The sequence below is a fragment of the Hyla sarda genome, chromosome 2 (genome assembly GCF_029499605.1).
Source record: "Hyla sarda isolate aHylSar1 chromosome 2, aHylSar1.hap1, whole genome shotgun sequence".
NCBI classification, from domain to species: Eukaryota; Metazoa; Chordata; class Amphibia; order Anura; family Hylidae; genus Hyla; species Hyla sarda.
In genome coordinates this window covers 143,235,265-143,262,927 of record NC_079190.1, presented here as the reverse complement: position 1 = coordinate 143,262,927, position 27,663 = coordinate 143,235,265, and the positions used below count along the sequence as shown (strand labels likewise).

General features: G+C 43.1%; 1 protein-coding gene across 2 annotated transcripts in view; it reads left to right on the top strand.

The window, feature by feature from the left end:
- TBC1D4 (TBC1 domain family member 4) overlaps positions 1-27,663 on the top strand; it is a 169,428-nt gene that overhangs the window by 70,015 nt on the left and 71,750 nt on the right. For both annotated transcript variants that reach the window (XM_056555517.1, XM_056555519.1), the window contains exons 2-3: positions 19,528-20,121; positions 24,160-24,249. In XM_056555517.1, coding sequence (XP_056411492.1) covers positions 19,528-20,121; positions 24,160-24,249 — 684 coding nt within the window. The remainder of the gene's footprint in view (positions 1-19,527; positions 20,122-24,159; positions 24,250-27,663) is intronic.

Genomic DNA, 27,663 nt, shown 5'->3' with positions numbered 1-27,663 from the left:
ACAAAACACTACATAAATGTACACAAGCTAAAAGCATGTGTACACAACGGCTGTTCTGTGGTGATTTCTGAGCGGGACTAATATATCAAAGATTGTGCGACTTTACATAAATTTGTCCCGGGACAAGAAACCACCACAGAAAATTCTGTGCACCTACAATGATTTCACAGCCAGGCAATGATAAATCCCCCCCCCCCCCCCATTGTCTACTTTTTTGGATTGTGTACAACACTAAATAGGATGTGCAAGTGATACCTACAGTCTAGTATTTGTGATACTGACTTTACAACAGTGTATCCAAGTATATTATCTGTGATACTGCCTGCAGCCTATTTTGTGTAAGACTGCAAGCTCTCGGCTGTGTATCCAACCATATGTGTGATACTGAAGTTACAACAGTGTATCTAAGTATATTTTGTGTGATACCGCTTGCAGCATATCATGTGTGACATTGCAAGCTCTCAGCTGCGTTTATGTTTGTACAACACTATTTTAGAACCGCTGCTCTGCCATTCAGGAGTCTGAGAAGGCTGGATGACACAGATAGTCAAATAGAACAGATAGAAAATATATGCATAAAAAAACTACTGTACTTTTATCATTAAAGGAGATCTGTGGTGCAATATAACTTATTCCCTATCCGAAGGATAGGGGATAAGTTATAGATCGCTGGGCCCCCCCGGGATCTCCTGGATGGGGCCGCAGCAGTATCCTGGAAAGGGGGCGTTCCGTCCCCGCATGACACGGTGGCCGACACGCCCCCTCCATGTACCCCATAGAGATACATGGAGGGGTGTGTCTGCGGCAGCTTTCTGCTGGGGACGAAACTGCACTTGCTGCTGACTGCCGCAGCCCCGTCCAGGATATCCCGGGGGGCCCCAGCTCTCAGACCCCCCGGGATCTATAACTTTTCCCTATCCTACTTTTGGATAGGGGATAAGTTATGCTGTGCTAGAGTACTCCTTTAACCTTTGCCATAATTTAGGATCATCTATTTTTATTTTTACACATTTTACTAAGTTATACATGCATGTGATCCAGTAGGCAACTCTACGAAAATCTAATATTTAGTAACTGATACCCAATTGTACTAGCAGGCTGCATGGATTTTCTCTATGGACACAACCTTATATTGTAACATCCTTCTTTTGAATCCACACTGCTTCTTTATAGATTTGGTTATTTATGCCATTACATATATATGTCCCAGACTGCTGCCTTTTGTGTATTCCTCCTTGTTTTAACATTGATTTTATTGTACGTCATAATTTGTTATAATAAAGATGAATTACTTTGTAATTATTATTTTTGTGTAAATAGCTCCAATCTTTCATTTGGGTTGCTTAAAGTTATACACTCACCATAGTGTCTACGTTTTACTGCAGGTAAACCAATTCCTGCAGTATAATCCTCCTCTCTGTGTAATGTGTACAGCATGAAAACGGAGAGGAAGGGGTTCTAGAGCAGGCTGCAGTGATTGAATGACTGCCCCTGCTGCTTCTCAGAGCAGAGTGAGGGCAAGAGAAGGACACACCCTCTCCAAAAGAGACCCCCCCCCCTCCACAATAGGACACCCCCCTCCACAAGAGGACACCCCCCCTCCACAAACCCCCCCCCCCTCCACAAGAGGACATCCCCCTCCACAAAGGAAGGACACCCCCCCCCTCCACAAGAGGACACCCTCGAGGACACACACCCCTCCACAAGAGGACACCCCCCTCCACAAAGGAAGGACACACCCCCCTCCACAAGAGGACACCCCCCCTCCACAAGAGGACACCCCCGAGGACACACACCCCTCCACAAGAGGACACCCCCTCCACAAAGGAAGGACACCCCCCCCCCTCCACAAAGGAAGGACACCCCCCCTCCACAAGAGGACACCCCCCTCCACAAAGGAAGGACACCCCCCCTCCACAAGAGAGATACGCCCCCTCCACAAGAGAAGGCTACGCCCCTCCACAATAGAAGGATACGCCCCTCCACAAGAAGTCACCCCCCTCTCCAAAAGAGAAAGATACGCCCCTCCACAAGAGGACACCCCCCCTCCACAAGAGAAAGATACGCCCCCTCTAAAAGAGAAGGCTACGCCCCTCCACAAGAGGATATGCCCCTCCACAAGAGTAAAATAAAAACAAAGTGAGCAAAAGGGTATTTGTAAGAGAAATATAGGAGCTAGACGCATACAAATTATATGTACATATGTACAGGATTAGGTTCTGAGGAACATAAGTTTTTGTGAGATATGACAGGTACTCTTTAAAACAGTAGTTTTCTGGGGGTTCATACATACAGACAGCAACATAGAGCTACTTTGCACAACACAGTAGTGCTACTGCGAGCATCTGTTAAGACTGACTGTTGTGCTGTTTTCTAGATGTGCATAATACCTAATCTACTCTATTAGAGTGTGCTAGTGTTTGCTGATGTTAAATGAAGGACATTTGGCATTGCACTGTGGCATATAGGTACACAAGGTCCTGGCATATATCTTTTGGAAAGCAGCACATCATGTGATCTTTGCAGCTTTGTTTATACAGCTAAAGTCAATAAGAAGGTGAATACATTTTCCTCTTTAGCTGGATACTGTATTGTTTTACAGAAACACTTAATGTAGCTTATTAAATGTACATTTATAGTTATAACATTTATATATTTATGGAGCTGTATCATAGAATGCTGTAAACTATTATTATTATTATTATTATTTACTTGTTTGCATTCTTTAGATTACATAGTTAGTACGGTCGAAAAAAGACATATATCCATCAAGTTCAACCAGGGAATTGAAGGGTAGGGGTGTGGCGCGATATTGGGGAAGGGATTTTATATTTCTTCATAAGCATTAATGTTATTTTGTTCCAGGAATGTATCTAATCCTGTTTTAAAGCTGTTAATTGTTCCTGCTGAGACCAGTTCCTGAGGTAGACTGTTCCATAAGTTCACAGTTCTCATGGTAAAGAAGGCATGTCGCCCCTTTAGACTAAACCTTTACTTCTCCAGACGGAGGGAGTGCCCCCTCGTCCTTTGGGGGGGTTTAACCTGGAACAGTTTTTCTCTTTATTTTTTGTATGGGCCATTTATATACTTATATACGTTTATCATATCCCCCCTTAAACGTCTCTTCTCAAGACTAAACAATTGTAACTCCTTAAATCGCTCCTCATAGCTCCATGCCCCATATTAGTTTAGTCGCGCGTCTCTGTACCCTTTCCAGCTCCACAGTGTCCCTTTTATGAACAGGCGACCAAAACTGAACAGCATATTCCAGGTGAGGCCGTACCAATGCTTTATAAAGGGGGAGTATTATGTCCCTGTCCCTTGAGTCCATGCCTCTTTTTATACATGACAATATCCTGCCGGCTTTGGAAGCAGCAGCCTGACATTGCATGCTATTTTGTAGTCTGTGATCTACAAGTACACCCAGATCCTTCTCTACCAGTGACTCTGCCAGTTTAATCCCCCCCTAAGACATACGATGCATGCAGGTTATTAGTACCCAGATGCATAACTTTACATTTATCCACATTGAACCTCATTTGCCAAGTGGAGGCCCAGACACTTAGTCTATCCAAGTCATCTTGTAACTTATGCACATCCTCTATAGACTGTACCGTGCTACAAAGCTTGGTGTCATCTGCAAAGATAGAAACAGAGCTGTTAATACCATCCTCTATATCATTGATAAATAAATTAAACAACAGCGGGCCCAGTACTGAACCTTGGGGTACACCACTAATAACCGGGGACCAATCAGAGTACGAATCATTGACCACCACTCTCTGGGTACGATCCATGAGCCAGATTAAGCTATTGAATAAATCACAGCTTGGTCACACCTGCCGATTTTTCAGAGTGATAAATGCATATAGTATGTTCTCTAGGGGGTCTGTCCTGTCCTGTAAGACATATAGCACCCATTGATTATTTGAATGTGCATTGTGTAATGCTGCATGGTGAAGTTGCAGGGAATTTGAACTGTACGGGAGGGTTCACATCACCACTCCACAACGTGATTGCGGAGGTTCTGCCTCCTGCCGCCGATCACCAATCTAATGATGTAGCCAGGGCTCAGCTAGGCCGTAGCACTCGATCGCTGATCATACCATGTAATGCTATGCATAGGCATAGCATTATACAGTAAATGTGATCTAATGATTGCATATAAAAGTCCCTATTGGGGGGACTATGTTCCCATTTTACAAAAACATATTTGGTATCGCTGCGTGCGTAATTGTCCAAACTATTAAAATATTATGTTAATGATCCTGCACAGTAAATGGCGTAAACATTAAAAAGTACCAAACACCAAAAATAAAGATTTTTCACATATATCTGAAAAAATTTATAAAAAGTGATCAAGAAGTCCAATCAAAACAGAAACGGTACCAATAACAACTACAGATCACATCACAATAAATAAGCCCTCCATACATCCCTGTATACAGAAAAATAACAGTTATAGAGGTCAGAATAGGCCAATTTTATGCATACCAATTTTGTAAAAAAAAAAGTTGGCATTTTTTTTTTTAAGTAGTACAATAAGAAAAAAAGCTATATATTAGGTATTATTTAATTGCATTGACCTACGGAATAAAGATAATGTATCATTTTAACCATAAAGTACACTGAGTAAAAGCCAAACCCCACAAAATTAACAAAATTGCAGTTTTCTTATAAATTTCCGCTTGCAAATCTTAGTTTTTTTGGGATATGCGAACATTTTATGGTAAAATAAAAGATTTTATTACAAAGAACAATTGACCATGTAAAAAAAGAGCCCTTATGTAGGTCTGTAGGTGGAAAATTAAAGAGTTATGGATTTTAAAAGGGGAAGAGGAAAAAACTAAAACACAAAAATGAAAATTGGCCGTGTCCTTTAAAGGGGTACTCCGGTGGAAAACTTTTTTTATTTTTATGAACTGATGCCAGAAAGTTAAACAGATTTGTAAATTATTTCTATTACAAAAATCTTAACCCTTCCAGTACTTTTTAGCAGCTGTATGCTACAGAGGAAATTCTTTTCTTTTTTAATTTCTTTTTTGTCTTGTCCACAGTGCTCTCTGCTGACACCTCTGTCTGTGTCAGGAACTGTCCAGAGCAGCATAGGTTTGGAATGGGGATTTTCTCCTGCTCTGGACAGTTCCTGATACGGGCATCAGGTGTCAGCAGAGAGAAGTGTGCACAAGACAAAAAAGAAATTCAAAAAGAAAATAATTTCCTCTGTAGCATACAGCTGCTAAAAAGTACTGGAAGGGTAAAGATTTTTTAATAAAAGTAATTTACAAATCGGTTTAACTTTTTGGCATTAGTTGATTAAAAAAATTTTTCCCACCGGAGTACCCCTTAAAGGGGTACTCCGCCCCTAGACATCTTATCCTCTATCCAAAGGATAGGGGATAAGATGTCAGATTGCTGCGGTCCCGCTGCGGGGGCCCCCGTGATCGCCGTTGCGGCACCCCGCTGTCATTACTGCACAGAGTGAGTTCGCTCTGCACGTAATGACGGGCAGTACAGGGGCCGGAGCATCGTTGTTTCAAGGCCCCGCCCCTCGTGATGTCATGGCCCGCCCCCTCAATACAAGTCTATGGGAGGGGGCATGGCGGTCGTCACACCCCTGCAGGTCGTGATGTCACGAGGGGCGGGTCGTGATGTCACGAGGGGCGGAGCCATGACGTCACGCTGCTCCATCCCTTGTATCGCCCGTCATTACGCACAGAGCGAACTCGCTCTGTGCAGTAATGACAGCGGGGTGCCGCAGCGGGGATCCCGAGGTCCCCAGCAGCGGGACCATGGCGATCTGACATCTTATCTCCTATCCTTTGGATAGGGGATAAGATGTCTAGGGGCGGAGTACCCCTTTAAGGCCAAAATGGGTTCTAAATGATTTCAACTAGTGACTACAGTCTGGTTATTTTCAGAAAAGACCTACAGTTGCTTTTTTCCAAGTAAACAGCATCACTCTTATTCTCAGTTTGTATGTGGTATTGCAGCTCAGTTCCAGTGAAGACATTTGAGGCGAGTTTTATTACTTCACACAACCTGAGGACAGGTGTGGCAGTGTTTTTGAAAAAAGCGGCTATATTTTTCTATTCCTGGGAAACCCCTTTAACCCCTTAAGGACGCAGGACGTAAATGTACGTCCTGGTGAGGTGGTACTTAACGCACCAGGACGTACATTTACGTCCTAAGCATAACCGCGGGCATCGGAGCGATGCCCGTGTCATGCGCGGCTGATCCCGGCTGCTAATCGCAGCCAGGGACCCGCCGGCAATGGCCGACGCCCGCGATCTCGCGGGCGTCCGCCATTAACCCCTCAGGTGCCGGGATCAATACAGATCCCGGCATCTGCGGTGGTTCGCGATTTAAATGAACGATCGGATCGCCCGCAGCGCTGCTGCGGGGATCCGATCATTCATAACGCCGCACGGAGGTCCCCTCTCCTTCCTCCGTGCGGCTCCCGGCGTCTCCTGCTCTGGTCTGTGATCGAGCAGACCAGAGCAGGAGATGACCGAAAACACTGATCTGTTCTATGTCCTATACATAGAACAGATCAGTATTAGCAATCATGGTATTGCTATGAATAGTCCCCTATGGGGACTATTCAAGTGTAAAAAAAATGTAAAAAAATTTAAAAGTAAAAGTAAAAAAAAAGTGAAAAATCCCCTCCCCCAATAAAAAAGTAAAACGTCCGTTTTTTCCTATTTTACCCCCAAAAAGCGTAAAAAACTTTTTTTATAGACATATTTGGTATCGCCGCGTGCGTAAATGTCCGAACTATTAAAATAAAATGTTAATGATCCCGTACGGTGAACGGCGTGAACGAAAAAAAATAAAAAAAGTCCAAAATTCCTACTTTTTTAATACATTTTATTAAAAAAAAATTATAAAAAGTGTATTAAAAGTTTTTTATATGCAAATGTGGTATCAAAAAAAAGTACAGATCATGGCGCAAAAAATGAGCCCCCATACCGCCACTTATACGGAAAAATAAAAAAGTTAGAGGTCATCAAAATAAAGGGATTATAAACATACTAATTTGGTTAAAAAGTTTGTGATTTTTTTTAAGCGCAACAATAATATAAAAGTAGATAATAATGGGTATCATTTTAATCGTATTGACCCTAAGAATAAAGAACACATGTCATTTTTACCATAAATTGTACGGCGTGAAAACAAAACCTTCCAAAATTAGCAAAATTGCGTTTTTCGTTTTAATTTCCCCACAAAAATAGTGTTTTTTGGTTGCGCCATACATTTTATGATATAATGAGTGATGTCATTACAAAGGACAACTGGTCACGCAAAAAACAAGCCCTCATACTAGTCTGTGGATGAAAATATAAGAGTTATGATTTTTAGAAGGCGAGGAGGAAAAAATGAAAACGTAAAAATTAAATTGTCTGAGTCCTTAAGGCCAAAATGGGCTGAGTCCTTAAGGGGTTAAAGGGGTACTGCAGAGGAAAAAAAATGTTTTCAAATCAACTGGTGACAGAAACCTGGAAATTTTTGGCAAGTTACATTAGCTCTATGTTGACTGAATGCAGGAAGACCCCATCTAACAAGAATAAGGAGGACGATGATAGGCAAAAAATACCAGTGATGGTGCTTCTCCAGAGCAAAAAGATTTATTCCAAGATAAATATCATAAAACAAGTAAGATAGCACTTCCAATGCGTTTTGGATTTGGTTCGGACACGAAACGCGTTGGTTGTGCTATCTTGTTTTATGCTATTTATCTTGGAATAAATCTTTCTGCTATGGAGAAGCGCCAGCACTGGGATTATTTGCCTATCACCGTCCTCCTTCTACAGTGTGTATAGCCTAAGCTCCTGAATCAGGTCTGCCCAGAGCTGCTGACCAATGGCCATTTAACTACATGCTGATTTAGATGTTGTGCTCTTAGCGCAACAGCCTTTGGTAAGGGCAAATTGCTTCATTTATTGTCTTCTGGAGCTGATATTGCGATAATGCACTAAGACTGCGCCCCGGATTGTTTTCTTTTTATTTAAATACACCATCTAACAATTAGGGATTGTGCTGTGAATAGGGGATAGGTTTAGTTCCACTGACTGCCCTTATAGATATTAAACAGTTAAAGGGGTACTCCAGTGGCAAACTTTTTTTTTTTTTTTTAAATCAACTGGTGCTAGAAAGTTAAAACAGATTTGTAAATTAAACAAAGAATGTGTGTGCAGCTCACAGCCAGGTGTTCGATGTTCATGTGGTCAAAAGATCGATCCCCACCGATCAAAATTTATAGTAATATAGAAAAAATATTTGAACCACACCTCAAGAACATCACCCTACTGGGTACACAATGGAAATTGATTGGAAACAGCCGATTTTAAACAAATGTAGAAATGTATTAAAATACAATAAAATAAAATTTAAACAAAAACATTATTGTACAATAAGTAATACTGAGAGCAATATTAGATGTTACAATAATCTGCCATTGGGCCCTAATGGCAGAATTGATGTGTAGTATAAAGCAATTGCCTGTTACTAAAGTGCTAGCAATATAATGTTGATAAATACCGATAATCCGGAATATACTGCCAATCCGGCAAATGTGATGTGGAATGAAAACTTTAATGAAAATTCAATCTCTAGGTTGGTCTAGATCAGTGATGGCGAACCTGTGGCACGCCGAGCCACCTCTGTGGGCACGCGGCCACAGGCCCCCGTCACATTCCGGACATCCCTGTGTCCCGAAAGGTCATTTTGGGACACAAGGATGTCCCGGTTACCTCTCTGCGGTTCCGCGTTAGCTTTAAAAACGCAGGGACCGCTGGGAGGTAGAGCACGCAGGGACGTCACTGACGTCCCGTGCGTGCGCCCGTAAAGCAGAGCAAGAGCATCGGGGAGGACCGAGGATGACGCGCGCATGGTAAGTGACCAGCGGGACGTCATCTTCGGTGTTCCGACACAGACATACAGCCTCCAGCCATACACTGTATATGGCTGGAGGCTGTCTGTCTGTGGGGGGACACTGCCTGTCTAATGTGGGGTAACACTGCCTGCCTAATGTGGGGGAACTCTGCCTAATGTGGGGGAACACTGCCTGCCTAATGTGGGGGGAATTATACTGCCAACCTTGTGGGGGGAATTATACTGCCAACCTTGTGGGGGGAATTATACTGCCAACCTTGTGGGGGGGAATTATACTGCCAACCTTGTGGGGGGGAATTATACTGCCAACCTTGTGGGGGGGAATTATACTGCCAACCTTGTGGGGGGGAATTATACTGCCAACCTTGTGGCGGGAATTATACTGCCAACCTTGTGGGGGGGAATTATACTGCCAACCTTGTGGGGGGGGAATTATACTGCCAACCTTGTGGGGGGGAATTATACTGCCAACCTTGTGGGGGGGAATTATACTGCCAACCTTGTGGGGGGGAATTATACTGCCTACCTTGTGGGGGGGAAGTATACTGCCAACTTTGTGGGGGGAACTATACTGCCAACCCTAATGTGGGGGAACTATACTGCCAACCCCAATGTGGGGAACTATACTGCCAACCCCAATGTGGGGAACTATATTGCCAACCTAATGTGGGGGAACTATACTGCACCTAATGTGGAGAACTATACTGCCAACCTAATGTGGGGGAACTATACTGCACCTAATGTGGGGGTACTGTACTGCACCTAATGTGGGGGGACTATACTGCCAAGCTAATGTGTATTCTGATTTAATTGCTGTGCTGGCACTTTGAGGGGAAAAAAGTTGGCATGCATTCCGGTTCGGGCACTCAGGCTCAAAAAGGTTCGCCATCACTGGTCTAGATTATGCTGCCCATAGTCTATAGATGAATGGATATACGTTATCTCACCGTGACAGCTGGTCCCGTACTGCGACGGGCCGAAGATGGTATATTCTGCGAGTGCTACGATGTTGTCAACGGTGTGCGGGCAGTGTGATCCTCCCGAGCCTGTTGTGAGTGGAGCTCCGGCAAGAGACTCCCAGGTGGACGGTCCACAATAGTAGTTTACACCCGTTCTGGACCTTTCTCCTTGATGTAAAAACAGGACACTTGTGGAGCTAGCAATGATCTTTGCTGTATGCCAGTCTGTGTGGATTTAGGGTTATTGCGGCAGGTGCAGTAGACGGCGTATTTCAATTGTTGATTATCGGCTTTGATTCAGGCAATGCGTCTAAATATCGTTCTGTTCAGACTGTAAGCCTAGACGCGTTTCTGGGTGCTAAAATCAACCCCTTCCTCAGTAAGCGAATTGAACACAGAATGGTGAACACCAACTCTTTATAAATGGTGGGTCCACATGTGTTTTTCTGTTTGTCCTACTGATGAAAAACACAATGCAGTACAATAAGTACTGGAAGGATTTAGATTTTTTTAAGTCATTTACAAATCTTTTTAACTTTCTGGTTGATTTAAAAAAAAAAAAAAAAAAGTTTTCCACCGGAGTACCCTTTTTAAATCTCTCCAAAAACCCCACCACCCGGTTTAGTGTGACAGATTTTCGGTTCACCATAGTAGCCGTTTTGTTTTAGAAGACCACTTTTCAATGCAATTTTGTGTGTTCTTCTCAGAAAGGTTTGACTGTACATCACAGTTTACCTACTTTGTTGCAAGAGTAGATAATGGACCAATTTTTATTTCATTCCAACATTTAGATTACTATATGCCTTTATGTTTATATAAAGTAATAAAGAAATCCCAAAACCAAGATTCTATGGACATGGATATGATTTATGGCGTTTATCATACTGCAGTTGTTATCTTTGGATGTGATGTATTATTAGACCTATTACGCCTGGTTTAGTTTGAGCTGCAGAACCTCATAGACAGTACTGAATTAGTTATCGTATGATCCTTCTAGATTTGATGTTGACTAGACTTGTAGGCTCCATGTTTGCCTTCTGCATGTCAGACAAGTGCGCTTTGTTAGAACTGTATAAATCAAATCAAATACTGCTCCACTGGTGAAGGATGCCAGGAGCCTGTCTGCCCGCATTACAAGAAAGAACAGCTGCTATATGGCGTGAAGTGGCATGCTGAGTGCTCGAAAGCCAGAAACTTGTTTATTTACATGTCTCATCCGGTTGTGCCATGTTTTTCTCAGCTACATAAATAATATCCTTAATATCAATATGTATAATTTAGTGTTTATAAATGATAAAGGGCATGTCTGGGGCCCAATGCCAGGGAAATTGAAGCAGATCTTAAGACAGCAACTATTTCGACTGCTCTGTGCCCAACTCTCCGCCGTCTGATGGACATGTGTTTTCAGAACCTGCAGGCTCTGGCCTTTATAATGGCTGACCCTATCACAGACACTCTATTCTGCGTTTGACAATGCTTGTTAGGGGGCACCTTACCAATCTGCATACTTTGTAACTTATCTGCATATTTCTGCATGAAATCACATAAATAACTGCATAGATTTCGGACACAGGTTCCGCTTCGGATTTTTGAGGGCACATTTTCACCCTCTGAATTTTTGTAAGCCCTTAAAGGGGTACTCCACTGCTCAGCATTTGGAACTAACTGTTCCAAACGCTGGACCCGGGAGCTCGTGACATAATAGCCCCACCCCCTCATGTCATGTGCCACCCCCTCATGTTACGCCCCACCCCCTCAATGCAAGTCTATGGGAGGGGGCGTGACGGCTGGCTGTCCCATCCCCTCCCATAGACTTGCATTGAGGGGGCGGAGAGTGACGTAATGAGGGGGTGGGGCTATGATGTCACAAGCTCCCAGCTCCAGCGTTTGGAACAGTTTGCCCCCTCCCATAGACTTGCATTGAGGGGGCGGGGCGTGACAGCACACGGGGCGGAGTTGTGACGTCACTCTCGTCCGCCATTGTGATCGGGCTCCGAAGCCTCCAGCGTTGCCAGTGTGAGGTGGAAGCCGTACAGGTGGGTGCAGCAGCCGAGATCCCGGGGGTCCCCAGCAACGGGCCCCCGGCGATCTGACATCTTATCCCCTATCCTTTGGGGACTTTTTTTTTTTTCATATCAATTGGCTCCAGAAAGTTAAACAGATTTGTAAATTAATTCTATTAAAAAAATCTTATTCCTTCTAGTACTTATGATCTGCTGAAGTTGAGTTGTTCTTTTGTCTGACAACAGTGCTCTCTGCTGACACCTCTGTATGTCTCAGGAACTGGCCAGAGTAGCAGCAAATCCCCATAGCTAACCTATCCTGTTCTGGACAGTTCCTGAGACAGACAGAGGTGTCAGCAGAGAGCAGTGTTGTCAGGCGGAAAAGAGCTCAACTTCAGCAGCTGATAAGTACTGGTGGGATTAAGATTTTTTAATAGAAGTAATTTACAAATCTGTTTAACTTTCTGGAGCCAGTTAATATGAATACCCCTATAAAGCAGAGCCTGTCAGCAACAGGGGTAGCCATTATGCTTCCGGGGCACACCTTTTTTTTATCTCCATAGTCCTCTTCATCAATACAATGTAAATGTTGTTATCCAGATGACGCTCAAGATGGGAGTCCCTAGCACAGCAAGAAATAGCATTAGTTCAGCCCATGTCCTCTAAGTGCCTATGGGTCACATAGGGAAATGGTAAAGAACACCTAGGCTGAACTTGTGTGGACTCTTCCTGTGCTGAGGAACACTCCCTGGGCACTTCAGGCTCATTTGCATATTAACAAAAAAGGCTTCTATCTGAGAGGACTATTGAAATGAAGAGGTTATGCCTAGAATTCAGATGGCTAGCCTTGTCTAGCAATGTGCTTTAAGTTTTGTGTGTAAATGAGGATAGGGAAATCTTTAGCATATCCATCTGTGAGAATAGGCCCTTACATTGCAGTCTGAGGATATGTTCATAGCAACATGTACTTTATTTACTGGAACAGTCCTTCCGTCTGTATCAATGAAAACATCTGCAATCTATTTTAACTGAAAGAAACTGCTGAGTTTGCATAAAACATGAGATCACAATAGATTATTCACTAAAAACATATAAACTCTTCTAGTTACATGGGTCCTGCACAGCAATATGCCATCACTATCAGATGGGTATACTCCTTTAAGACAGATCTGTTATCTGGGGCACATCTCCTGTCCCCTCATTGGTTGAGCCTGCTTCTCTCTACAGCTCTGTTCTGTGATTGGCTGCTGTGTATAAATAGAAGTATATCACAGGGTCCGCAGGAAGCCTGGAAAATCACGTTCACTATTTTTTATTTAATTTTTTATTAATAGAAGAGAAGATATATCAGAGAACTATGTACTTAGCGCCATCTGCAGGCTGCAAGATTTCAGACTAGTTATAACAGAAATCATTTTCGCTCCGGCATATAAGACTCATTCAATTTTAAAGCATGAAAATCTAGAAAAAAAAGATTCTGAACCTGCGGACCTCGAGATGTTGCAAAACTACAACTCCCAGCATGCCCGGACAGCCTTTGGCTGTCAACCCCCCTGAGGAATTCTCTTTGTGACGGAACGCGTGGGGTTTAGTGACCCCGTCCTCTATTACAGCATCTGTGTCATTGGCCTGTGTGGAGTACATCCCATATGTGGTATTGTATATTGACAATAAGGCAGCATTCTAGGTTATTGTTGTACCTTAGATAGAACTACATCTTTATGCTGTATTATTGTGGTGCCTATTGTGCCGTTATAGTTCATTATTTTGTGTAGCCGCACTGAGCCGACACCATTTACTTATATTACATTTCTAGTAGGACGGGGTAATTTACCCGGAGCAGTGGGTCATGGCCCTGCTCTGAGGTTGTGTTGTGGCTCTTTAGGAGCCTTTTTAAATGGTTTTAATACTTTTTGTAACTTGATCTTTTTGTTTTGTACTAATAAAGACATTGGGGGACATTTCCTAATCTAGTCTATTCTGGGTATGCTTATAGACCAGCGTATGTGGTAGTCTCCTGTCTATTGTGCTCCTAATTTATCAAAGGTCTCACAGCCCTTGATAAATTCTGTGCTCAGACTTCAGGGTCTACAGCTTAAACTGCATTTAGACCTGCTCCAACATGGTCTGACATTTCAGCGTATTTTGGGCAGATGCGACTTGTCGCACAAAAGTCGCACTTGATAAATTCAGCACCAATGCATTTTCCAATGCATTTCCGTCTAAAATAGACTTGCATGCATCATGCTCTAAAAATCCTCTACAGCAAAAGTCGCAGAAAAGTCGCACATATTTAGACTGCGACTTTCTGTGCGACAAATTTAGACAGGAAAAACCAGTCTAAATCCTTTGATAAATCTCCCCCAATGTTGCTTAATTCAGTGGAGTGCACTTTGTTTTCAGTGGCAGATGTTTTTTGTAGTATGAATTATTGCACTGAGTTACACCCACATTTATAATTATATTACGGTGAGCCCCCCCACTTTTTCTTGTAGGAGTTGTAGTTTTGCAACATCTGGAGGTCCGCAGGTTGAAGAACACTGGTATAGGAAGTAATACTCAAGTGTCCCCGCCGCTCCGGACCCATCACCGCTGCCTTGGATGTCGCCCTCCATCACTGTCGCCGCGTCCCCATGGTGTCTCCGTCACTCCGGAACGTCTCTGCTGCCAGGTATCCTCGCTCTCCGTCGCCGCCATCACGTTGCTACGCACGCCGCTCCTATTGGATGACGTGATGACGACGAAGGAGAGCACCAGCCATGCAGGGGATCCCGGCACGGAGCAGACACAGAGGAGGCAGGGAAGGTCCCTCCCGGTGTCCTGTAAGCTGTTCAGGACGCTGCGATTTCACCGTGGCGGTCCCGAACAGCCCGACTGAGCAGCCGGGTTATTGTCACTTTTGCTTCAGACGCGGCGGTCAGCTTTGATTGCCGTGTCTGAAGGGTTAATACAGGGCATCACCGCCATCGATGATGTCCTGTATTAGCCATGGGTCCCGGCCGTTGATGGCCGCAGGGACCACCGCGATAGGACAGGTTTTAATGTGTATTTGCCGTATAAGACGCACCAACTTCCCCCCCAGTTTTGCGGAAGAAAAAGTGCGTCTTATACGGCGAAAAATACGGTACTATTTTTTTCTTTATACCACACAAGCATATCCTGCTGCACTTTACAGTTCAGGGGGTACATGTACACATAAAAAAGACAGCACAAGTAAAAAGCTAATTACCGTATCATTCAGCAAAAGGTCTAAGGGGCCCGCTCAATAGAGCTTGCAATCTATTTTGTAAGCAGTTCACATAAAGCTGTTTGAGCCGATCCATTTCTCACACTGCAGCATTAGGAGGATTTGAGATTTGTTGTTATTGCTTATTGACTTAGCATGTGGTATCAAAAAACACAAAGATATTGCTAACCAAAGGCAAAAGAAAGGTTCAATATCCGATTGAACCAATAAAAGATATTTTTTCAGTATTGGAATACAGATAATAAATGTCATTGATCATGAATGAATGTAACACGTGCAGCAGTAAGGCTAATTTCATAGGGTAGAGACCTCTGTCGCAGAGCCCGTTTATGGGCAGCGTTTTGTTTGTGTGTTGTGGGCATTTTAAGAATATAAGGATTAGATCGTGATCTATTGGTGAAGCCCAGAGTCATTGCTTTGAGACAATTAATATTTTTGGTTCACACTTGTTTGAAGTTTGAGAGCAGCCTAAAAAGTTTTAATTCCTGGTCCTGTAAATGTGTATAGGGAGGGGTCAGCTGCAAGTGACATCCAGAAGATCAATCATAGCCTGATACTCTACCCTACCAATCTATTGAAAGTGCCATAACCAAAGCTAGTGATGATACACAAGCTGCCAAAACCTTTGTACTTTGTGCTCCCATCTCTTGACCGGTCCTCAGCCGTCAGCACAGTCAACCACTTCCTCCTATTACTAACTCTTCTGCCCTTGGCATCACAGACTTGGTCCTCTCTTTGATCCCCACCTACCTTACATTGAGGGTCTCTTACTCGCACCACCACTTCACCTCCCTTTCTCTGTTGTTGTCCTTCAAGTCTCTGTCTTGGGACCCCTACTTTTCTGTATCATAACTATGGGCCTTAGATAACACGTAGAATAACTTAGCTTTCAGTATGCTGATAACACTCATACTTACCTTTTAGGCCTAGATGTCACCTCTCTGTTATCCAGGATTCTAGCTCTTCTGTTGGCTGCCTCCTCCTTCTTCCCTTTCATTTTCTAAAACTCTGCAAACTGAATTCATTGTTTTTCTCCCATGTCACTCAAGTTAACAGTGATAATCAGTGGTGCCATACTTTACTAAAATCTGTGTAATATGCCCAGATATCAGTCAACAAACATTTCCCAATGTAAGGGGATCTACGACCAACAAATAATAGTATAGCCCTGCATGAATGATCTAGTGATTGTTTCTGCAGCCATGTGTGTCAATCTAGTTAATTGGCAACTGCATTGAGCAATAGTCTTGTAATATCACCCTAACACTCTTGAACCTTTCCAATCCATCCTCAAATCCACCTAGTTAATCTACGTCTTCCTTAATTTTTTTTTCTTCTGATTCTCCTTTTGGCCAATCCCTTCATTGGGTACCTTTTGTGATATACGAGGCTGTCCACAACCTTTCCCTTACGTATACCTCTGAACGAATCCCATGAGACTCCTTCATGTAATCTTCAAACTCTCACGAATTGTTCTCCTGCGTCTGTTCCTCAAACAACTGTCTCCTGCCCGTCCCTCATTCTCTGGAACATACTATCCTAACAGATCAGACTTTTGCATCTCTGAAACCCTCAAACAACTGTCTCCTGCCCTTCCCTTATACTCTGGAACATACTATCCTAACACATCAGACTGAAACCCTCAAAAGCAGCCTAAAAGTCCACCTCTTCAGAAAAGACTACATCCTACAAAAACCCTGCTGCTACTGCACTCTTCTCAGTTTGGGTCAGACTGTTAAGCCACAAAAATAAATTTAAATGCATATTTTACAAAATGTTACACTTAAAGGGGTACTTCGCTGCTAAGCGTGGTGAACAAACTGTTTCGAACGCTGGAGCAGTCGCCGGGAGCTTGTGCTGCCATAGCCCCACCCCATCATGATGTCACGCCCGCCCCCTCAATGCAAGTCTATGCGAGGGGGCGTGGCAGCCGTCACTACCCCTCCAATAGACTTGCAATGAGGGGGCGGGGCTATGATGTCACAAGTTCCCGGTGCCAGCTCCAGCATTTGGGACAGTTTGTTCCAAACACTGAGCAGCGGCGTACCCCTTTTAAGTCAAATTTGCAAGATTATGTAAATTATTGTAAAGTGTTGGGTGGCACCAGTTTCAGAGAATATATAGGGATTGGGGAATGATGTGACTTTTTTTTTTCTAAATGTATAATTTAGGTTTTTCTTTGACTTTGTCAAATATAGTGTATACTAAAACATATATAAAGTGATTAGAATGATTTTCCTGGTGAACATCATGTTTTGCAAATAGTGTTTGAACAGATTGTTGGACAAGTATGTACAGTGGGGATCAAAAGTTTGGGCACCCCAGGTAAAAATGTGTATTAATGTACATAAAGAAACCAAGGAAAGATGGAAAAATCTCCAAAAGTCAGCAAATTACAGATTAGACATTCTTATAATATGTCAACAAAAGTTAGATTTTATTTCCATCATTTACACTTTCAAAATAACAGAAAACAAAAAAATGGCATCTGCAAAAGTTTGGGCACCCTGCAGAGTTAATATCTTGTACTGCCCCCTTTGGCAAGTATCACAGCCTGTAAATGCTTTTTGTAGCCAGCCAAGAGTCTTTCAATTCTTGTTTGAGGTATCTTTGCCCATTCTTCCTTACAAAAGTCTTCCAGTTCGTTGAGATTTTTGGGCTGTCTGTCATGCACTGGTCTCTTAAGGTCTATCCATAGATTTTCAATTATGTTGAGGTCAGGAGATTGTGAAGGCCATGGCAAAACCTTCAGTTTATGCCTCTTGATGTAATCCCCCGTGGATTTCGATGTGTGTTTAGGATCATTAACCATTTGTAGAAGCCATCCTCTCTTTAACTTCAGCTTTTTCACAGATGGCATCAAGTTAGCATCCAACATTTGCTGAAATTTTATTGAATCCATTTTTCCTTCTACACGTGAGATGTTCCCTGTGCCACTGGCTGCAATACAACCCCAAAGCATGATTGATCCATCCCCATGCTTAACAGTTGGACAGAGGTTCTTTTCATAAAATTCTGTTCCCCTTCTTCTCCAAACGTACCTTTGCTCATTCCGGCCAAAAAATAAAATTTTAACCTCATCGGTCCACAGAACTTGTTTCCAAAATGCATCAGGCTTGTCTATATGTTCATTTGCAAAGTTCAAACGCTGATTTTTGTGGTGAGGATGTAGAAGAGGTTTTCTTCAGATGACTCTTCCATGAAGACCATATTTGTACAAGTATCTCTTTATAGTGGAATAGTGTACCACAACTCCAGTGTCTGCCAGATCTTTCTGGAGGGATTGTGCAGTCAAACGTGGGTTTTGAATTGTTTTTCTCACAATACTGTGAGCTGATCTGTCTGATGTTTTTCTTGGTCTTCCAGATCTTGCTTTAACTTCCACTGTTCCCGATGACTACCATTTCTTAATTAAATTCCGAACAGAGGATATTGACATCTGAAAATGTTTTGCTATCTTCTTATAGCCTTCTCCAGCTTTGTGAGCGTCAACTATTTTCAGTTTCAGATTTCTAGACAACTGCTTAGAAGAACCCATGGAGCTGATTGTTGGGGCAAGGTCAGATGAGTCTGGGCATTTTAAACCTTTGAGATTGACATCACCTGGTCTTCCCAGATGATGGAGAACAATCCATGACACTGGCAGGTCTCAGCTTTGCAAAGGGGGCAGTCCATGCTATAAATTCTGCAGGGTGCCCAAACTTTTGCAGACGCCAATTTTTTTGTTTTCTGTTATTTTGAAAGTGTAAATGATGGAAATAAAATCGAACTTTTGTTGATATATTATAAGAATGTCTAATCTGTAATTTGATGCCTTTTGGAGATTTTTCCATCTTTCCTTGGCTTCTTTATGCACATTAATACAAATTTTTACCTGGGGTGCCCAAACTTTTGATCCCCACTGTATGTGCCTGGTAGCCTATAAATCCTGCAAATCAACCAAATCACTGTTCATAAGTAATGACCATAAATAACTACAAATGAATTATATATTGTTTCAAATGATTGAGCACAGTTCCATTGGTTAGAGGCAATTTTTTTTAAGCACCAAAGACCTTATTTGTAGAAGTATTCCGTATTCCGTACATTTTTTATTTTTTTTTATTCCAAAGAATTTTTTTTTATTGTTCCTTATGAAATGTGGTGGCAGTTATTGGCAAGGTAAACATACCACACTGTATCACCACCTTTATTCTTCTTATACCTTCCACTGTATGGTGGGGCAATATACCATTCCATAAAGGGAAATACAGTTTTAATAATTTTAACCAGAGATAAAATACATATTTCTTTTGATGTAATGTTGATCTGATCGCCAATACTATGCATGCTGAGTCCTCAGAGCCTCTAGATTTCCTGTAGTCAAATAGACAAGTCCTATTTGTATACATGTTCCTAATGCTTGCGCTTTGTTTCTATTCAGGTTTCCACGGTCATCAGTAGCATTCGACAGGTTTCCAAAGTTGCCCTGAAGGAAGATTCAAAGCCCAGCAAAGACAGCGAAGATGCCTTTTATAACTCCCAGAAGTTTGAGGTTTTATATTGTGGGAAGGTGGTTATTGCTCATAAAAATGCTCCTCCAACTATTATTGATGACTGTATTGAAAAATTCTGTTTGCATGAACGTCAGCGTCTGAAACTGCTGAGTGAGCAACGGAGTGTGGACTCCAGCTGTGACCTCTCATTGGCGGAGATTGACGTACCAATTTCTCCATCCGATTGTACATTTCAAGAACTGAACACTGACTCTAATGCCAATCCTGCCTCCAGGAACAATTCAGGGATATTTACAGTAGGTAGCCAGAGCAATCTTGCTGGTATGCGGGTATCTTTTCCTGAGAGGATACTTGAAGACTCAGGCTTTGAGGACCAGCAAGAGTTTAGGTCTAGATGTAGTAGTGTTACAATTCAGAAGAAGGCTTATGATGGAAAGATACAGTCAAGAAGAAGACATGCAAGCGCACCAAGCCATGTACAACCATCAGACTCTGAAAAGAACAGAACAATGCTCTTTCAGGTATGGAGTTATTCTACTCTTTTAAATGTTAGTACTCTGTGCCATCATTTCAAGCATGTTATGGCTTCCTTTGGCTAGCTATTTGGATCAACCAACCTGCCATCTAACTGTAGGCTCAAACTTTTCTATGTCATACTAATACACTGCGTAACTGAGCTCATCTTTTAGCTCAGTGCATTAAAGGGGTACTCCATTGGCCAGTGTGAAACAAAATGTTCCGAACGCTGTTTTCACGCTGCCACGTCCCCCCCCCGTGACATCACAGCCACGCCCCCTCAATGCAAGTCTATGGGAGGGGGCGTGACTGAAGACTTGGATTGAGGGGGCGTGTCCATGCAGGGTCGGTTCTCCCTATAGGCTAAAGAGGCCACCGCCTATAGCGCACTTTTGATGTGGCGCACTTCCCGCTGTCACTGTCACACCACAACAGTTCTGTACGAAGCACTCCCACTCGCACCCCTTCCCCCTCAAGTCAGTTCTGTAAGGAGCGCCTTTATACCCTTCACTTTTTTTTTTTTTTTTTTTCTGGGGGCTGCCAGGAAGCTTAAAAAGAAGAAATGTTCATGAGGCACAGATAGTGACTACCTGTCTTTACTTCATTATTTGGTTTATCATTTTTCTAATAACTTGTAATTTATTTCAATAACTCATAAAACTTTAAGCTCCTGCTGAGTTAAAGAGTTTTATTGTATCTCTCCTGCCAAGACCTGAGTCATCTTATAGCTTATGTTACTTAGCTGTGCTGTATATGTGCCATTACCTGCTAATTCTATGCTCAATTCATTCCATGGAAGTATTGCTGTACTGTCAAAGTATGAAGGTCTCTAGATACTGCTGCTGTTCTCCAGAGGCTGATCCCACTATTTTTTTGCACATATACACCAATGAACTATAACACTAAAACCATTTGCCTAATGTGAGCCCCCCTTATGCTGGCAAAACAACTCTGACCCTTCCAAGAATGGACTTATCAAGATCCCTGAAGGTATTCTATGGTATCTGACACTAGTATATTAGCACATCTTTTAAAGGGGTTATCCAGCCTTCCTGTCCATGGGATAGGGGATGGAGCCTGAATCTCCATGTACATGGGGCAGGGGATAGGGGTGGTGGGGGGTGCAACACTCTCTCATCATACATTCCCTATTGGAGCGCCAGAGATACGGAAGTACATCACTCTGCTGTCTCCAAATCTCCCATAAAAAATGCATGGTTTTGTCGACCACGCTCACCCTGTGCACAGGAAAATTGGGGCACTGTTCCTAAACTGTTCCGAATGCTGGATCCGGGAGCTCGTGACGTAATAGCCCTGCCCCCTCATGACGTCACGCCCTGCCCCCTCAATGCGGGTCTATGGGAGGGGGCGTTACGGCTGACATAATCAGGGTGCGGGGCTATGACGTCACGAGCTCCCGGCTCCAGCGTTCGGAACAGTTTGTTCCAAATGCTGTGCAGCGGAGTACCCCTTTAAACTCCAACATATCAAACAAAACCTGTGTAGAGGAAAAGTGGTCCAGTTGCCGATAGCTTCTTTTATTTTTTAGAGGCCTTTTTAAAAAATGAAAGAAGGAATCTGATTGGCTGCTCCACTCTCCTTTGCACAAGTTTTGATAAATCTCCCCCATTCTCCTCCTGAAAGAAGCCACTGCAGAGCATAACAGCCGTAATATCTACATGAAGACCATTAGCCTAGGTTTCCAAGGAGAACATTGTCCAGACTAACACACTACCACTGCTGGCTTGTCTTCTTACCCACCAAGCCATCCTCAAAATATAAAAGAAAACCTAATTCATCAGACCAGGTTCTTTCATTGCTGTGGTCCAATTCTGCCCATTGTAGGTGCTTTCAGCAGTGGACAGGACTTGGAGTGGGAATCCCTATAAGTATGGAGTTATGACAAACATATTCTGATAGCCATGTTGTGGGCAGTGTAGAAGTTTGGAATAATGCCCACCGGAAACTATTTACAGTAATACAGAACCGTATACGGTAATTCTCAATAATGTGTTTATGTTTGACCTCCTCTTGTAGGTGATCACTGAGCCCGGTGATTGACTGCAGCACCTCGTGCACAGTGTACGGTGACATCAATGGGGCACCTCTGTTGGGGACCCTAGAGTAGAGGCAGCTACGGGCTAGAAGTGAGGAGCGAATATAAATATTTTTTTTCTCTCTGCCCTTGGGCAGATTTTAATGGAGCTGGAAACCCCCATTATAGTAGCCCTATTACTGCTTGATCTGTGAGCTGCAGATATATATGATCCATATAACAATCAAAATGCATTTACAATGTTGCCAAATCTAGCCCCTTATCAGGAGATATAGGTCCAGCATTGTATATACAGTTAATAGCTCCAGGATTGTACATAACCTCAGTTATGGAGATGGTAAGAACATTGGGTCTTATGTATAAAGTTATGAGATGTCACAGAACAGTGTCCTTGTTGCTTGCAACAAGCAGAGATCAGGTTTCATGTTCTAGTTTACAATATGAAAGCTGATCTCTGGTGAGGACGAGTAACATGTTCCCTCTTTAAGAGATTGCTTTAGATCGCATGTATGACATGGTAGCAGTGCTGAATTCAGTAGGATTAGGGCTTCTGAGGCCAGATATCAGGTGTCCTGCCTGGCCTTCACTGCCAAATGTGTTTGTGATCACTGCGCTATAAATTGTGCCACCATAGCAAGATATATAGAACAGTGTTATCTGTATGCATCATAGACACACAGGGGGAAATGTTGGTACATGGATTGATACAGAGGGTGGCACTGTATCAGAGGGTGGCACTGTATCAGAGGGTGGCACTGTATCTGAGGGTGGCACTGTATCTGAGGGTGGCACTGTATCAGAGGGTGGCACTGTATCAGAGGGTGGCACTGTATCAGAGGGTGGCACTGTATCAGAGGGTGGCACTGTATCAGAGGGTGGCACTGTATCTGAGGGTGGCACTGCATCTGAGGGTGGCACTGTATCTGAGGGTGGCACTGTATCTGAGGGTGGCACTGTATCTGAGGGTGGCACTGTATCTGAGGGTGGCACTGCATCTGAGGGTGGCACTGCATCTGAGGGTGGCACTGTATCTGAGGGTGGACCGTATCAGAGGATGCATTGCTGTTGAGTGTACAGTTCTGCAGTAAATAAGCCAAGCCTTAGCAGATTATGCCACCTTGTGTTTCTATTCATTGTCATTTATACCCGTAGGTGTTTTCTAACCTTAATATTTAGATTCACTGGGGTATCTTATTAGTAATAGGTAATAGTGTATATTGATGTAAACACGACCTAAACCTTTCCCCACTTTCAGTATATGATATTTATTATACTGAAATGAATCAAGACTTCCCATGAGAGTGCCTTCAGTCACTTTAAAGGAGAAGTATCATGGAAGAAAACTTATCCCCTATCTGAATTTTTATACCTCTATTAATACTAATCATACTATTGACAAAAGGGATAGTGTTCAATGTTTTTTTTTTTTTCACCTGATCACAAGGGTTTACCGTTGTCCCAAATGTTGTCCTGCCATAATGCCTGTAATGGCATACTTAAGTCTATGTATACATGAATAACTATTAGTATATGCATATTGTTCTGATTACAGAAGATATTTACATATCATTTATGGTGAATGGAGGTGAAACACAAAACCTCAACAAATAATCAACATATTCCAACCTGCTACATTAATTACATGCCATTTGGATATTAAAGGAATTGTCCCACCTCGTAACTTCCTTCTTTTCTGCTCCTTCGGCCGGAGGTGGTCCAGAAACCCAAAAGCAGCCAAAATGGGGGATGTCACGCAAAATGCATAACTTCCATTGCCTTTTCTCATGGAAATTGCGTAGCCCCGCGGGCTACACCCTTTGTGTGACTTCCGTGTTTCGGCTGTTTTCAGCTCCCCTGACCACTTCCAACTGCTGCAAACAGGCTGGAGAAGCTGGAAAAGCAGAAGGTAAGGAGATGGGACAGCGCCTTTAATATATTTATTGCCATCATTTGAATGGTAATAATTGCTGCAATATTTATTTTACAGGTTGGAAGGTTTGAAATTAATCTTATAAGTCCGGATACCAAATCTGTAGTACTGGAAAAGAACTTCAAAGATATATCCTCATGTTCTCAGGTAAGTGTTTACTGCCCCTCCTCATCTGTGGGTACATGGTGATGAAGAAAGGGGAACATTTGTTTTATCCTCAGGGTATGTTCACACTGAGGAATTGGAGAGGAATTTCCACGAGTAATCTGCTCGCTTTTTCCTCTCCAAATCATTCAGCAGTGAAAACCCCCATAGAGTTGTACAGAATTTCTGCCCCTCAGTTCACACTGAGGAATTTCCTCAAGCAGAATTCTGATGAGGAAGTCTGTAACATGTTCTTTCTTTCAGGCGGAATCAGCGTTGTTCTCCCATAGAGATCAATGTTATATATATTTTTTTCAGTCAGAAGCATTTCCACGCGGAATTTCCGCATGGAAAAAAAAAAAGAGGAGTATTTGAAAGAGGAGTATTGATCCGCATGAAACCTGCATTTCCGCGCGATTTCAGCACGAAATCACTGCAAATTTTGAGCGGAAAAAAACTGTGGTGGATTTCTTCAGCGTGATTTCCGCCCCAATTCCTCAGTGTGAACAAACCCTTACTCCTTCAATACTGCTCTAGTATACAATTTCAACTTTTGTGATCTATGATAAACTGTAAAATATCAAGTATTAATATAAGTCTTCCAGTGGGGCTGCCTATATGAAGTTTCTTCATGCAAGTAAATTCAGGAAAGTGAACATTGGCAGTGCTTCATATAAAGCCAAGTCATGGAAACCACAAAGGTGAAGGTGACTGGATTAAGGATTTAGCCTCCACTATTGAATTCATAGATTATAGTAATAGGCTTTGGGATCCCTGGTTGGTTTACAGATTTCAAATCAAAGGCAACTTAGAATAGACAAATTGCTCTTTTATGGGTAAAATATGTGCTAGATGAGTTATGATATTATTACTGAAAGGTTTAATGTACAGAAGCATAATAGGGGGAGGAAAACATTCCTTAAAGTTACCCCTTGGCCAGCTTGAACTCACCCTCATAATGAAAACATCATGAATAAAGATAAGATGAAAGATCCGCATAGTAATAGGGTTGTCGTGAGTAATATCATAAGAACATTCTTATTTTTGTTGATGTCATATGCTCGCCTTAAGAACTGTACAAGCCCAGGTAAATTCTTATATAATTCAATCTCATAATGCCTGGGCGCAGGCCGAATTGCCCTCATTGCAGCCTATAGAACACAGGAAAATAGTCACCCTACTTTTAGATATGGTAGAACGACCTTTCGCTGCAGTTACAGTTGCAGATCTTTTGGGGTATGTCTCTACCAGCTTTGCACATCTAGAGATGAAAATGTGTGTACATACAATCGTAGAGAGCCAGCTCACCCACCAAAGCAATCCTGTGCCTAGATCCACAACGACTCTAGTGCGTGAGTACAGAAGAAAAAGGATGATCCAGCATATGGAAAAAACTCAGCTTTATTGTACTGCTTAAAATCAGAAATGTACACCACTGTGCACACCGGTCATAGCATCTGGATGTGTTTTCAGGTCGGTCCCACTCTTTATCACAGAGCAGTTCTGTTTGAGCATCAGCTTTTTGCCAGGAAAACTAGAAAGTCAGCTAAGCAGAAACCATCTGTGAACATACTGGCTGTATATTTAGTGTCAATGTGTAAGCTAAACCTCCATCTCTGTCTCGACTCTTTCGCAGACAGCTTTTCTTCAACCATTGCTCGCTTTGTGTGCGGTGTATGGAAGACGCTAGTCTCCAGCTTCTACAGAGCTGATCTTAAGAACAACTGAAAATTAGAATTGAGGATGACGGCCTGTCTTGAGCTGAAAACTACAAATACTTTAAATGGGCACTGTCAGATTTAAAAACTGTTTATATGTTTTACATCTTGGCAAAACAAAAGTTTTTCTAATATAGTTCATTAAAAAAAAAAAATCTAATTTTTCACATTTTATTAAAGAAAACTGCCTTTGAAAATCCCACCACTAGGGGGTCCTCCTGGGACACTGATGAGTCCTACAGCAACATGAGTGTGTCCAAGGGTCAAGGACACAAGATGGCTGATTCACAAGGCTGCAGGAGAAACACAGCCTGAAGCAACACTGCTGTAACACAGTTTTACCAAACATTGCAAAACTACAACTCCAAGCATGCCTGTACAGTCTAAGGATATCTGGGCATGCAGGGAGTTGTAGTTTTGCAAAAGCTGTAGGCACACAGCTGAAGGCAACACTGCTGGGGAAAAATGTTTTATCCAAACACTGTACCTCCAACTATTCCAAAACTACAAGTCCCAGCATTACAAGACTAGCAAAGGGAAAATATATAAACAGTATGCATAAAAACCACTGTACTTTTAGCACTAAACCTTTGCACTAATTTCGGAAGAGGTAAGTTATACACTCACCATATTGTCTTTGGTAGTGTACAGGCAAACTCCAATAATTATTGTGTACAGCATAAAACCAGAGAGGAAAGGGTTACACAGCAAGGCTGCCATGCTTCTCCAAGAGCAGTGAGTCAGCAGAAGTAGAGAGGGGGAGGAGTCAGCACAGTGCAGAAGGACATGCCCCCTCCCTATTGGTTAGATGAAAAAACATTGAGCACCTTTAACCCCTTAAGGACCAAGGGCGTACAGGTACGCCTTTGCTCCCTGGTACTTAAGGACCAAGGGCGTACCTGTACCGGGGTGACTGCTGATATCTATCAACAGGCACCCTGCGCAAATGCCCAGGGGGGTCATTAGACCCCCCATGTCGGTGATCGGTGCAAATCGCAAGTGAATTCACACTTACGATTTGCGCCGATTCCGGGTCATTACGGGTCTATGGTGACCCGGTGACCCAGAATAGAAGGGGGATCGCGGGTGTCCTAGACACCCACGATCCCCCTGTAGCGATAGGAGTGAGGTGGCAGAGGTGCCACCCCTCCTATCTCTGTTATTGGTGGTCTAGACGCGACCACCAATAGCAGATCGGGGGCGGAGGGGTTTACTTTCGGTTTCCCCGTTCTGCCCACCCACAATAGGCGAGGCAGGACGGGGAAACAGACAGGGACCGGCGCCGAAGATCCACTCACCCATCGGCGATGGCAGCGGGCGACGATCAGCGGCGGCAGCGGGCGACGATCGGCGGAAGAAGAGGACGGCGACGCAGCTTCCTGGATCCGACGGAAGCCGGTGATTTACTTAGCAACATCTGGAGGGCTACAGTCTGAGACCACTATAGTGGTCTCTAAACTGTAACCCTCCAGATGTTGCAAAACTACAACTCCCAGCATGCCCAGAGAGCTGTTTAGGCTTGCTGGGCGTTGCAGTTTTGCAACAGCTGGAGGTCTACAGTTTGAGACCACTGCACAGTGATCTCTATACTGTGCACCTCCAGATCTTGCAAAACTACAACTCCCAGCATGCCCACACAGCAGTTTGCTGTCTGGGCATGCTGGGAGTTGTAGTTTTGCAACATCTGGAGGTCCACAGT